The sequence below is a fragment of the Dermacentor andersoni genome, chromosome 11 (assembly GCF_023375885.2).
Source record: "Dermacentor andersoni chromosome 11, qqDerAnde1_hic_scaffold, whole genome shotgun sequence".
In the NCBI taxonomy this organism is placed as follows: domain Eukaryota; kingdom Metazoa; phylum Arthropoda; class Arachnida; order Ixodida; family Ixodidae; genus Dermacentor; species Dermacentor andersoni.
This window is the reverse complement of record NC_092824.1, coordinates 123941603-123955216: the sequence shown is the minus strand read 5'-3', so window position 1 is coordinate 123955216 and position 13614 is coordinate 123941603. Positions and strand designations below refer to the sequence as shown.

The window sequence follows — 13614 nt, the reverse complement described above, 5'->3', positions numbered from 1 at the left end:
CACTGCGAATGGGCACAAGCTGCCCCTGTATCTTTAGACGGAAGACGCTCCCGAAAGGAATCGTGTTTCCGAGTGGCGTGATTGTGCGCAAATGAAAAAGGTTGGATGACGCCGGACTTGGTCACTGACTGAACTGATAGCATTTGACGGAAGAGACCCGGCGACAGTTTGGGTCTGCATGGGATGCTTGTGCTTGACGCGTTCAGGTGCCACCTTGACCAGAGCATCAAGGACAAGCTGACTGCATGCAACACCGACCTTGTCGTGATACCCGGTGGCATGATATCGCAGCTCCAGCTGCACAATGTTTGTTTGAACAAGCCAGTGAAAGATAGAATCCGGGCGCCCTACATCGAATAGCTTGTCAGTGGCTGCCACGAATTCATGCCCGCCAATAAAATAAAGCGTGCCTCACTGCAGGAATTTGCTGGATGGGTGAAAGATGCATGGTGCACGATCTACCATGGTCAACAAGGCCTTTAAAGAGTGTGGGATTTCGAATGCCATGGACGACACCGAGGATGAAATGCTTTGGTCTGTTGAAAACAATAAGGAGTTCTCTGATAGCGACGACAAGCGATACCTATTGCCCCACATGACTCGTACCGGTGCAGTGAAAATCTTGGCCGCAAGGTATGGCGCTTCCATTTGTGTTTTTATTCATCGCAACTTGAGTGTATTGGGAATAAATCTGTTTTTTCCAAATGAGAGAAAATAGTATTTCTATATGAAAGCACGAGGTGCACGGTATTGCTCTCTTTTTTCTTTTGGTCATGGAAAACAGGTGCGCATTACAATCAAGGGCACGTTAGAATCAAGTAAATATGGTAGTTCAATAAGGCACTTGCATTTGGTGCAAGGCCTAGAAGAATAAGGAGTATGCTGCACTTTCGCACACGTGTGCACGAAATGTATCTGTTCTTGATACATGGGCGCTATGCCTGTTGCATCTATAATACAGCGTGCGCTGCGACCGTAATCTGCCTTATGGCAAGCACGTTGCAAAAGGCCTTGGCATATGTCCGTAAAATGTACGCAGCATATCCACATAATGTCCCTCGCGGACATGCAACGGATGTCCGCAGGGCACAGAAAGTGCAACCATATGGTCACAGGAGGGATGTTCACAAGACGAAATCGACACATCCCTAGTATCCCTAGGATAGTGATGTCCTAGCAGTGAATGTCGATATGGGATATCCACAGGACACAATTCTTGTCACTAGGAATATAGGTACAGCACTTCCCAAATGGGGCACAATTCCATAGTCTGTGTAATCTGTAAATAAATGCTCACTATACAGGCATCACAGAGTATGGGGAGACACACACACGAACCGGTAGGGCGCTGAAGAATGACACCTGGAATAGTTTTCCACACTAATCCAATGACAGCATTAAGGGGGGAGGCGACCCTCGGACACCAACTTTTTTGTTTATTGAGATATCTTCATGAAATTTTCAATATAGACTCGTAGAAAAAGCATTAGTAGAACTCCAAAATTCCATGCAGTTATGTTGACTGGTTCTCAAATTACAGCAATATGTCAGAATGGTACACATGGTTTTCTCATTCCAGGCGTGGAGAATTTTCAAAAGGTGCTGCAACTGTGAAATTCACTATGATGATTCCCAGATGGATACCTCAGTGCAAGAGAGCCCTTTCTTTTAAGTTTCCTCGCTGAAAAATTTTAGCAGACCACCGAATTTAGTGTTGGTGAATAAGATTTTATTCAAGTTTTGAATAAATATCACAAATCACAGACACAATAAATATAAAAAATGGGCTTGTCTTGCCTTCAGAAATTTATTCAGATACACAATACAAAAGAATTCTGGAAATCTGATGAGCGGTTACAGAGATATGGCTGGAACAAGCAGCCGCACCAGCCAAATAAGTCATTTTGAGAAAATGAGCTTTGAAAGTTTTGAGCACATATATTGGTCTAAAATGACCTTGCAGTGTAACTGGAGATGTCCTTAAACACTTGCTCTTTTTTGCCGCCTTTCCACCTTCTATTGCGATCGCTTCTTGGCCTTTTTCAAGCGCCGAGAATCTTTCTTGGCTGTTCATTGAATGGCCAGGTGGCCAGGTGTTAGACCCACTGATGAACATAGCTCTTGGGTGGCCCTGTGGCAGCCAGCATTATATCTTAAAACTGCCTCATGCAGTGTTGTCTCCACAGCAATCAGCAACGCATGCTGGTCTTTCGGCATCAGAGACCACAGCACTGAGTGAAATGATTCTGATGCATTCTGAGTCTTTGCTCCCAGGCAGCGTTACAGAAGAGGAGCCTGTGAGAGGTGCTCATAAACCGGTAGCAGTGCTTCTAAAACACAGCCTGGAAGATTGTACCAATGCTTCGGAGGTGGCACACCATCACTTTTGCTGGCGTTATGACGACACCACAAGTCTGCACCCTCCAGGCACAAGTGAGGATCATCGTCCGCCAATGTCACGTGGTGGTACGATGCCATCACTGCACGCTGCATTGCAGCCGCATCATTGGAATTGTTCCGTAGGGCCCAGCCATAATAGTCGGTCAACATGTCAATGAGGGCCTTTGTCAATCTACCCTTCCCTCCTAAAGCCTTGTCACTTTTCTGCACAAGATTACGCAGTGCTGTCCCTATCCTCTTCTGGACGTGGTTCAGGCATTCCTCTTTTGAAATGGGGACCAGTCCATAAACATTTTCTTGCACAAGGGCAGAGAAGAAGGCACTATCTCCGTCAGACACGAGCATTGTGTAACGGAGGTTGTGCTTTGGTACCGAACGTGAGAAAAGGATGACAGCTGCCTCAACCTCCATCCTCCCAGACTTAGAGTCAGTGTTTTTCTGGCACACATGATCCTCCTGCCGGCTTGCGTAGCCTGGGTTTCCAGGCTTTTGTCCTACTTGGCAACCAAGGCACTGGTTCAATAAAACAATGGCGTCCAAGATAAGGCCCGTATGATATTCAAGTATTGCACCAACTCCAATATGGGACGTGTTTCCACGCTTGTGCCATGTTCCATCAAAGTTTACTGTGAACTATGGATCCATTTCCTTGTAGGTGGTTTTCACAGCACAAGCATATTCTGCATAGAACTTGTCTATGCACTGTGTTTGCGGTTTCCTGAATTTCTTCAAGTGCTTCCAAAAAGTCTTATCATGCAGGCCACGATGGGACACGTTTATCTCTGCCCAAAAATCATTGAGAGCTGTTTGACCCTTTCCTATCTGTTTTGTTGCCACAATGGCTCTTATATTCACGTCAAAAGCCACTGAGTCATCCTGACGAGCAGAACTCCACGAGCTTGCAACTACTCCACAATGTAAGCATAGCAGCTCAAGTTTGGTGCCTTCTTGAACCTTCATCCCAGCCGCGAAGCAACGCTGGCATGGGTTCCAAGATAACAGGTCACCTAGAGCATCCATTTGCACAAGGAGAAATTTTTCGCCTTCACTTGTAGCGGTGGCAGCTTCAGGATCGCGCTCCATCGCTTGAAATTTTCGCTCCATCGCTGACATAGCGCCAAGTCCTCGTTGCACAGCAGCGCATTTTTTATCTGCCGCTTCTTTCTCCTCGCACGTCAGGAAACATGTTTTCAAGTGCACAGTGGACGACGCGATCACACTGTCCGAGGCAGATGAAAGAGAGGATGTCGAAGCCGCTGTCGATGAGCACGAGACACCAGGCGCACTCATCATGACAAATTCTTGCGCCGGTGGAGCAAGGGTCACATTGCTAGAAGCGTCGACGCAACTACGCTCTTGCATAGATGAAGCAGAAGCTGCCCCGCAGGAAGCATCAGTGCGATCATCGTCGGCGCGCAGGCGAGCGGCGAGCTTCGCCATGCGGGCGAGCTTCATAGAACGCTTCCTTGCACCGAACGCGTGTAGCCTGTCTCGTGTTTCTTTGGATGCACCGTGGCCGACCGCATAACAATCAGCAGGCTAAACGCAACAACAGTCTCATAAAGACGGTTGAAAATCGTCTCGTAAAGATGGTAGAAACTTGGAGAGTATGCGAACGGCTGCAAGGATAGGGGTCCGGTGTCTGGTGGATAGGGCAAGGGTGTCTGGTGTTCCAATGGCAAGCGGAACACACAAAGGGTGCCGGCGATGGAGGAGCCGAAGCAGACAACGACAGGATGCATTATGCAGGAGACCACTACATCATCGTACGCAGCACACAATGGGAGTCGCGGGCTCCCCCGCGTCCTTGAGGAGCGCACGCTTCGACAATCTCAGCTTTGCGTCTCAGCCATGTGAAACTTAAAAGCTCTCACAAGCACTCTAATCATGAGCGATTTACACCTCTCCCGCACTGCCACCGCCGCCGCAGGTGAAGGGAAAAAAAAAGCAGAACAATGCACAAACAAAACACCACCAAAATGGTGGTGCTCAGGAGAGTGGTGGAGAAATGGCGTTTGCACCAAGCAGAGGTATTTTGAGTGCTCACTCGCCGCTCAAGGGCTGCCGTGGCTCATTATTAATCTTATTTCAAATAGTTTCGTGATGAATTAGACGTTGATATTTACAGAAATGGTAGTTTATAAGACATACTGCCCGAATATGTGGTTTTACACAAATCTACTTTTTCGCAATTTTTCGGTTTTAGAAGGCCGCGTCCCCCCTTAATTGCTATGGCAATGGGCACGAGAGCAAATGACCTGCATTACAAAAGTTCCACAGCTTGCTTTGCTTCGGCAATTACTAATGCCTGTAACAACGAAAGTAAGTTTAAATTAACCAGTTACATTGTACGATTGTTCTCTCCTTGGCACACCTTTAAACAGCACGTTAAGTGAGGCCCTGGAAAATAAGAACTACACAAGCGAATAATGTCACACACAATCAGCTGCTGGCCTCCTCGCTTTTGACGCGAGCTGAAATGTTCACGACTTTAAAGCAGCAGACATTCTGGGAAAATGGGCAAAACACCACCTAAGTGCTTTCGAGCCATGCAACAGGCACCGCGTGCAAGAGTGAGCGATTGCAGTGCCGCTGCTCTTTTCGCCACCAGGGGCGTCAGGTGCCCATATGCGTCGCTGCCTCCGCATGTTGCACTGTCCCTTCTAGTTCGCTGTAACATTGTTTATCTCGCCAATGTGACGTAAAGTGGGTGCATGCACGCGCTCGTGCTACGTCAGCCTATATATGCACCTTAACCAAGCAATTTCTTTTCTTTGACTTTCATTAGTTTGAATTCTAAAGGAAAATTTAATTATGGGGTTTTATGTGCCAAAATAACTTTCTGATTATGAGGCACGCCATAGTGGGGGACTCCGGAAATTTAGACCACCTGGGTTTCTTTAACATGCACTTAAATCTAAGTACACAGGTGTTTTCGCATTTCACCCCCATCGAAATGAGGCTGCCGTCACCAGGATTCGATCTTGCGACCTCGTGCTTAGCAGCCCAACACCATAGCCACTAAGCAACCACAGCGGGTAGTAGTTCAAATTCTGTATAATTTAAATTTTCGTAGCATCCCTGCAGAACTCAAATTAACGAGCTTTTACTGTACCAATCATCTCAATGCACGATCTACATTATAAAATACATGTAGATCTCGGTTGCCATTCCACCAATGCAAAAGACTCTATAAAAGAAAAGCTTCAAGGCCCCCTACAAAACAAAACAATGTTAGATTTAGTGGGAAATCTATCAAAATAGCAACACTGGCCCAATCCCATCTAAAATCAGTTTCTTTCCATTGCTGTGGCACTTGGTGGTGCAAGGGCAAATAAATCTTGCATTGGATGCACACGACAGCATCCTGACATCATCCTAACCTGAATCATCCTAACACAAAGCACACTCTTCGACTGGAAAAAAAAAGCATGAGATTAACATTCATGGTATATGGTATATTAACCTTCAGTATATGGTTTTCATTGCCAACAGTTACTTGTGTGCTGTCACGACCAACCCTTCTTTTGTTACAACTACCTCTTGTCCTTGTGTGCAGGCAGTGCTGCATTTCATCATTACTACTGAGTTGAACAGAATTTAGCGTTGGTTTTCTTGACTGTCCCACTTGCCATACTAGACACACACTGTGCTCTTCCCTTGAGATGCCAACCCTCACCATGCCATAAAGTAAGTCGAGAGCTCTGAGGCGGATTGACTCGTCCTTGTCATCAAGACACTGTAGCACGAGGTCCTTGTGGGCTTGCACACTCCTGGGGTGAGTTTTCAGGATCTTGGACATGGCCAACAGTCCCAGGTACTTCACTGAACCAAGAGAGAGAGAGACGAAAGCGAGCTTGTACTGCTGTGGATGAAGGACACACTGTGAAACGTGCTTGTCCTTGAAGTTCACAAGGCCAAAGTGCTCACGACCAAAAGTCACAGTACAAAAGTCACAGCAAATTCATTGATGCGAGAAATATGCACCCAACTGTCATCATAAATGTGGAGCGTTGATGCCATGACAGGATTTGCATTCTGCAAAGTGGTGTTGATGACAGCCAAAGATAAAGATGCCCTTGACATAACAAAAAACTTTCTATAGATTATCAGCATCACTGTAGCGACACAAGCATGAGAGGATGTTGGTTGTTCTTGTCGGATTCTCATTGACTAGAGTGGGAGACCAGGAGGAAAAGCAAAGAGTGCCTCTTTTTGATTCTGCGCTTTCCTTAATATCCAATGACGCCACTCAGTCACTCTGATGCGTGGCTCTCCTTTATTGACACTCTGGCTGAAAGTGCCGGCTCAAGCTATGTCAATTTGGTGAGACATTGCACGAGGCTCGAAGCTCATTTCTCCATCATGCGAGAACTGCTTTTAATGGCAGGCCACACAGTACAAGTGTGACCGTAAAAGTGACACACAATGGAATGACGAGCCCTTGTGACTGCCATTCAGAGAGCAAAAGCAGCTCTCTTGCAAGCTGCACTGGCTTGTTGGTCACACATTGCATCCCACACGTAGGCTCATTTCACTGCTGTTTAACCCCTGCAATGCTTATACTACAGCCATCTGGAATGTTTCCAAGCAAATACTGTTGTGAATCCCCAACCTTGTGGGTGCCCTGAGCACACTTAAAAGCTCAGGAGAGCCAAGCTGTTTGTTAATTTTCTAAAAGGTGAGTTCCAAGTAAAACACTGCAAGTAAGGTACCCATCTGCCTCCCTGGCTCTTTTCATTTGATGCGCTTTTCGTGAGAGATGTGTGGGTGCCACTGCCTTGTTAAAGTTGGCTTAGAGACGCAAGCTGATAAAACATGCGAGGGTGTTTAACATACCAAAGTAAGTCGGAAGCCATGAGATATGCCGCATTTAAGAGATCTGCATTAATTTTGACTGCCAGGTGTTTAACGTATGCACAAAATGCACTACATGGGAACTTTCATTGGAATGCGGCCATGATGGCCAGGAATCGAACTCTTGATCTTGTGTTCAGTTGTAGAGCACCGTAGCCACCAAGCCACTGTGGCAAGTAATACAATGTGCTTTGTAAAGTCAAGTGCACCAAGACAATATGCAACCTCTCACTCCTCCTGCTGCCTATACCTATCATGTTCAATACAAAACCAATTATAATACAAGCATGTGTCCTAAAGTGCCACCACTGGAAAATGTGGCGTAGACATTATGCATCAGCAAGTAGCATTGCAATAGTACCAATATTTTGGTGGTCCATAACATTATCTAATGAGGAGAAAGAGGTGATTATCACAAGCTTACAGTTCTGATCAGAGTCTTCTATCAATATCCTGAGCTTCTGGACGCAGAGCTGCAAATAATGAACAGCAGCAGTAAATACTCAGTCAATACAGAAAGACACTCCTTGTTTTAAAGAAATGGGAACTGCAACTTGCCTAAGTTGTTATGTATTCAGAAAGTGGTAGCTGTTATATATCATATATAACAGAAAAAAAAAAATGAATTTCTGGTGTCTGTACATACAATTGACAAGCAACCGTAGAGATAGCAGTTAAAATTAAGTTTAGCAGTAGCCAATGGTCTTTATTAGAAAGACAAGGTTATGTGTATATCAAAACAACAGTTCACAAAAGCAAAATATTTGTCCCAGAATGTGAAAAACTCTGCAAACATACCTGGATTGAGGCAGAGTGGTTTGGCATTCCTGAGGATATAGAAATCAAGACTGTAAGCGTGGCAAAAGAATAAAAAAGGGGCAGAAAAAATTGGGAACAACAAAAAAGAACGAAAGAAGACATGAGAGAAAACAAGGATGTAAGAGTGAAGTAAGCGATAGCAGGAGTAACCAGCACAACCAACAGAAGACAGTCAGAGTGATCCAGAAAAGGCAGCAGGTGCGAAATGGTGATTGCACCCGAACGGGAGATGCAGGCAGCGAGAGGGGTGGTCCGGTGATGGGTGCAGCCATGAGAGGGGGTGATTGCACAAAAGAAAGCAGAGAGAACAGGCAAGGGCAGTCCATTAGCAAAACTCGACAAGACACACACACAGCGCAACTGTTTCAAGCACATAAGACAAACACTGCACGCAGACCAGATCCCCTCCTACAACGTTTCCCATGTAACCAACTTTACAGGACTGCCCCAGGTTTGTTCTCATCAGAAAAAAGTAATTGCAGCTTTCCAAGGCCAGCCCTGAACCAGCCCTGAACAAGTCACTACTTAATATTCCAATTTAAAAACCAATATGGGGATGAAAAACAAAGCCACATGAGAGCACTGTCAAACAAGTGCTCCAGAACAAGTATAGTTCTAGAAAAGCAAGTGTTTGCAATACACACCATTCTACTGACAGCTTTTCCGATTAAGACATGTACATACTGAGTACTCTTGAGGTGGAGGAGTTCAACTATGCATGCAGAAAGGCCGTCTTGGGCGGTGAGTGAACATTAAGGCAAGCTTTTAGTGTGCTTGCTTTGCTCCAACTTTTTTCTCCCCAGAAACCTTGATGATGAGAATCGGGCTCATGATTACATGCAGACAATGTATATTATGCTGCAATTCCCACAGATAGTTATGTACACAAATATCAATTCAAAATTCATCTCCGTTTCTGAATTCAGCCTGTCTCACGCACATGTTTATGCTAATGCTTTATAACAAAACATCCTCAGATTTTTCAGTTCCAAAGTGATGGGCGAGGTCAAATGCCACTTTGTAATTAAGTACATGAAAAAAGAAGGTCTCAAAACAACATCCCACAACCAGAGCTCCAGATGGTCACATGACATCTCAAGTGGACAACACTGAGCACAAACCTTGCAAGGTCTATACAGATTTGTATGCACATGGTCTGCTAGAGCCTCCATCTAGCCTTTCAGAACCTAAAGCGGGTTAATTGAGGGGCCCAATCTTTAACAATCATATTGTAAGAAGACAACAAACAAAGACACCAAGGACAACACAGGGGAAATTACTTGCACTTACTAGTTGAAATAAAGAAATTATAAATTAATGGAACGAAAGTGGGCGAAAAAACAACTTGCCGCAGGGGGGAACGATCCCACGTCTTCGCATTACGCATGCAATGTTCTACCAATTGAGCTACCGCGGCGCCATCTTCCCATCCACTTTTTGGGGTATTTATGTGTTACTGCTAGAACTAACCCTGGGAGTTTTAGCCAGCGCCACCACTCATAAACCTTCGCAGAACATGTGGTATATCCTTTCTGCCCTATATCATAAAAACCTTGTATCATATAACCACTTGTACAATTGAACAACGCTGTAGTCTGCATAATTACAACTCACAGTGTAATAGTGTCTGTGGAGTACCTGGATGAATTTTCCCAGGAGAGCTGTAGCACTCAATTCAATAAGTTCATACCACAGTAATTGAAGCAGATGCAGAGGCACTGCAATAAACTGGCAAGATACAACCAGGCAGCATCGCTAGGAAGGTACTGCTGGGCTCTTGCACTGGGCAAACTTGCGTTCATATGGCTCACATTGACTCTTTTCATACTTAAAGGGACACTAAAGTGAAAAATGATTTCTTCTGCATCATTAAATTACCTTTCTACAACACCAGAAACACCACTCTTACAACGATAAGACGTTTGGTAAGCCAGAAAAAGCGCTAGAACGAAATACGGGTGGCGACGCCTACTTAAGTTCCCACACCTGGGGACTGTGACGTCTTGAATTTCGATGCCATCTTCTTGGGCCTATTAATTATATATAGCGGTACAGATTGACTACATTGTGTTCTAAAGGAACCAAATATTAAACATGGCAAGTTTCGGGAACCTTTATTCAGCCAACGCGGCTAAAATGCGAAAACATACTTTGGAATCCCTGACGTCACGCTGACGTACCGGCGCTGGGGTTTGTGGGGATGCACGACTCTCACGCGTCCCCTGATATGTTGTTTTCCCGCACGGCTCGCGTGGCCTGGCGCCCGCGGTGGTCAGAGTGGTTGAGGCGCAGTACGAGAGATGGCGCGAGTGTTGCGCTGCTAACGCCGCCGACAGGCGGGGTGACTTGGGCGCCGAAAGACAAGGCGCTTCCTCTTTGGTTCAAGACAGCAAGCAGTACGGACGTGCTGTGCCGCGCGTGCGCCGATCCATGCTTCTGCGAGACTGTCTCGCGTGGCCGCCTTGGAACGCGCCACCGTTCGCGTGACCGTACATGCGAACGACCAGGCGTTGGGATCCAGCATGGGGTGAACATATTCGCTCGCTATCCAGCCGCGGTGAGTCGGACTTCTAGATTTGTCGTGCGCCCATCGGCATCTTTTGTGGATAGCAACTCGGCTAGCAGGCATTGATCTATGAAAGGTGCAATAAATGCCCTTGTGATTGTTTGCACTACAGTGTTTGTCGTTCCTTTGTCCCAAGAGCACGGGAGGAGAACCCCACAGGTTTCAGCGCGAAATTCAAATACTGATACTTGGACCTTCATTTTCTCATCTAATAATCAAACTATTTTTTTTAAATGACTGCCTGCAAGGTTCTCAAACAATGCTTCATTAGTCTAAACTGATTTATTGTTTCGCTTTAGTGTCCCTTTAATGTCATCTTAGGCTCTGGCAGCAATTAATTTCCACAGGCCAAGCACGCGTAAGTTGATCCAGTCTCAGCTTTTGTATACACATGCATCTACACGCATCCGCACTTTCGAACTTCAAGTTTGGCGACGGGACCACGAGACTATGGGACCACGAGACCACAAGATCCAAGCGTGACTCCACTACCTCCTAGCCCGAGTGCAATAAGTTGGTGTTCCGCTCTAGGCTTTAGCCCAGAGCAGTCGCTCAATATATGCGTCAGGTCCATTTTATGGGCGTCGAAGCTTTTGCATTTAGACGAGAAGCAGTCTGGATGTATTAGGAAATACTTGTAAGGTTTGTTAAATGAGCCAGTCTGCAACTGTCTCCAGGTAACCAGTTGCAGTTTATCCAGTGATTTATGTGGAACAGGGTATTTTTGTCTAGCTTCACAGTAATGCATAGTGATTTCATGGAACATCCCCATGCAATCCCTCGCTGAAACCAGGTCAAGGCCTCCCACTGCCTGGCTGACGAAACCTCGGGCATAATGGTGGGCAGCCTCAGTTCCTGGGTGCCAGGATCCAAATGATTTGAAGCTGGTGATCAAGTGGCAGATATTTGTTTAAAATGTGCAGGAGGATCAACGGCGAATATCTCAACAACCTTCAATTTACAGATGACATTGTCATGTTCAGCAACACTGGGGATGAATTGCAGCAAATGATTCTGGACCTTAACCCAGACCGTGTATTATGCAGAAGACAAAGGTAATGCTCAAGAGCCTGGCAAGGGAACAAGGATTCGTGATTGCCAGTCTGTTTCTAGAGTCTGTGCAGCAGTACATTTATTTAGGTCAATTGCTCACAGGGGACCTGACTATAAGAAGGAAATTCACAGGCAAATAAAAAAATGGGTTTGAGTGCATACAGCAGGCATTACCAAATCCTGACTGGGAGCTTACCACTGTCGTTGAAAAGAAAAGCGTACAATCATTGCATTCTACCAGTGCTAACATATGGGGCAGAAACTTGGAGCGATGGAACAAAAAATTTTAGGTGTAACATTAAGAGAGAGGAAGAGAGCGGTGTGGGTCAGAGAACAAATGGGGCTAGCCAATATTCTAGTTGACATTAAGAGTAAAAAATGGAGCTGGCCAGACAATGCAATGCATAGGGTACATAACCGGTGGACCATTAGAGTTACAGAATGGGTGCCAAGGGAAGGAAAGTGCAGCCAAGGATAGCAGAAAATTAGGTGGGATGATAAAATTAGGAAATTCACAGGTGCAAATTGGAATTGGCTAGTGCAAGACAGGGGTAATTGAAGATTGCTGAGAGAGGCCTTCATCCAGCAGTGGTCATAAAAATAGGCTGATGATCATCAACATCGTTTCAGTATATGCTACCAGGAGAGCTCCCATGCCAATGAACTGCATGTCCTGCTGTACTATGGCTTTCTTTTAGAGCCCATCTGCTTATACAAAAAATGTAATGCTCCTTATAATGAAGTACAGTACCTGTCCCAATGACTTTTAACGTGGATTTAAAGGGACACTAAAGTCAAATACTAAGTCAATGTGGACTCTTTAAATGCCATTATAGAAACCTCGCAATGCATGTTACATGCCAAGAAAAAACTTAGTTTGCAAGAAAATTGCATCTGAAGTGTCCGAATACCTCTATCGCAATTCAAATCTCCCACCACTAAACCAGGGAATGGTGACATTCCATATGCCATCACCGCCCTTCGCTGCCGTCGTTGAGTAGAATGGCACTCGACAGATGGTGGTACGGTTTTTTGCACAAAATGCAAATGCGCAGCCATGAAGAAACTGAGCAATGACAGAGCGGTGGATCTGCCGCTGCAGCTGCTTTTCGTCAAGTGGCACGAACCGTCCGGGCACTCTGCGACATCATATAGAAGTCAAATTCTCTGCTACTTGCAGTTTGCGTGAGTTTCGAAAGCCATCAAAACCAGCACAGCACTATGCAATAGCAAACCTACTGAAAGGCGAAAATGGGGGCTGTGCAGAGTCAAGCAAAAATGAAACCCTTTGACCGTTCCTATTGTTGTCAATGAGTTATTTCTAAAAATGAAATAGATCTGAACAAGCAACATTTTCATTAGTCTAATAATGCAATTGATGCTTTTATAATGAGTGGTTGAGTACTAGTGACATAATTTAAATGAAGAGTGCCTTCATCATCAGGCAAGTACTTGAATGTCCCGGGAGAGTCTCTAATCGTGTCCTGCATTTACGTCAAACTCTCAATTATCGTGAACTAAGGTGTTCACGATAATATTGATGCCTTAGAGATTGTTGAACGCTAATCTATCACTTTAGCTTGACTTAATATTTGCCTTTAGTGTCCCTTTAATGTAGTTTAGAATGATTAGGAGAAAAATTCAGTAGGGGCTTTATTCGACCACAAGTGGTACCCCCAACGTACATGGCCAAGCTAAAATCGAAGTCGGGCATCCAAGAATCGAAGGTTCTCAGTAATTTCTACTCAGAGCTTTAAACCTAATCACCACTCTTGGAAAAGCCTGAACATGTTAACAAACCTTTGATTATTGTTGTCCTTTCAAACACTGACCAGATAGCCAAATGAAAAGAAAAGAATAGTCTCAGGCCGTTCCTTCCTTTCTTTTTTTTAAGATTCTTCCATTCAAAGGGCTCAGGG

At 45.2% G+C, this 13614-nt stretch overlaps 1 protein-coding gene and 1 pseudogene across 6 annotated transcripts in view; both read right to left on the bottom strand.

Annotated features, from left to right (window-relative positions):
* Positions 1 to 13614, bottom strand: part of g (adaptor-related protein complex 3, delta 1 subunit-like garnet) — a 316686-nt gene that overhangs the window by 234020 nt on the left and 69052 nt on the right. For 5 of the 6 annotated variants that reach the window (XM_055075585.2, XM_050186104.3, XM_050186105.3 and 2 more), the window contains 3 exons: positions 8056 to 8105; positions 7682 to 7730; positions 6080 to 6225 (listed from right to left, as the gene is read on the bottom strand). In XM_055075585.2, coding sequence (XP_054931560.1) covers positions 6080 to 6225; positions 7682 to 7730; positions 8056 to 8105 — 245 coding nt within the window. The remainder of the gene's footprint in view (positions 1 to 6079; positions 6226 to 7681; positions 7731 to 8055; positions 8106 to 13614) is intronic. The other variant, XM_050186107.3, reaches the window with a different exon arrangement.
* On the bottom strand, positions 1690 to 6071 carry LOC140214078 (uncharacterized; annotated as a pseudogene).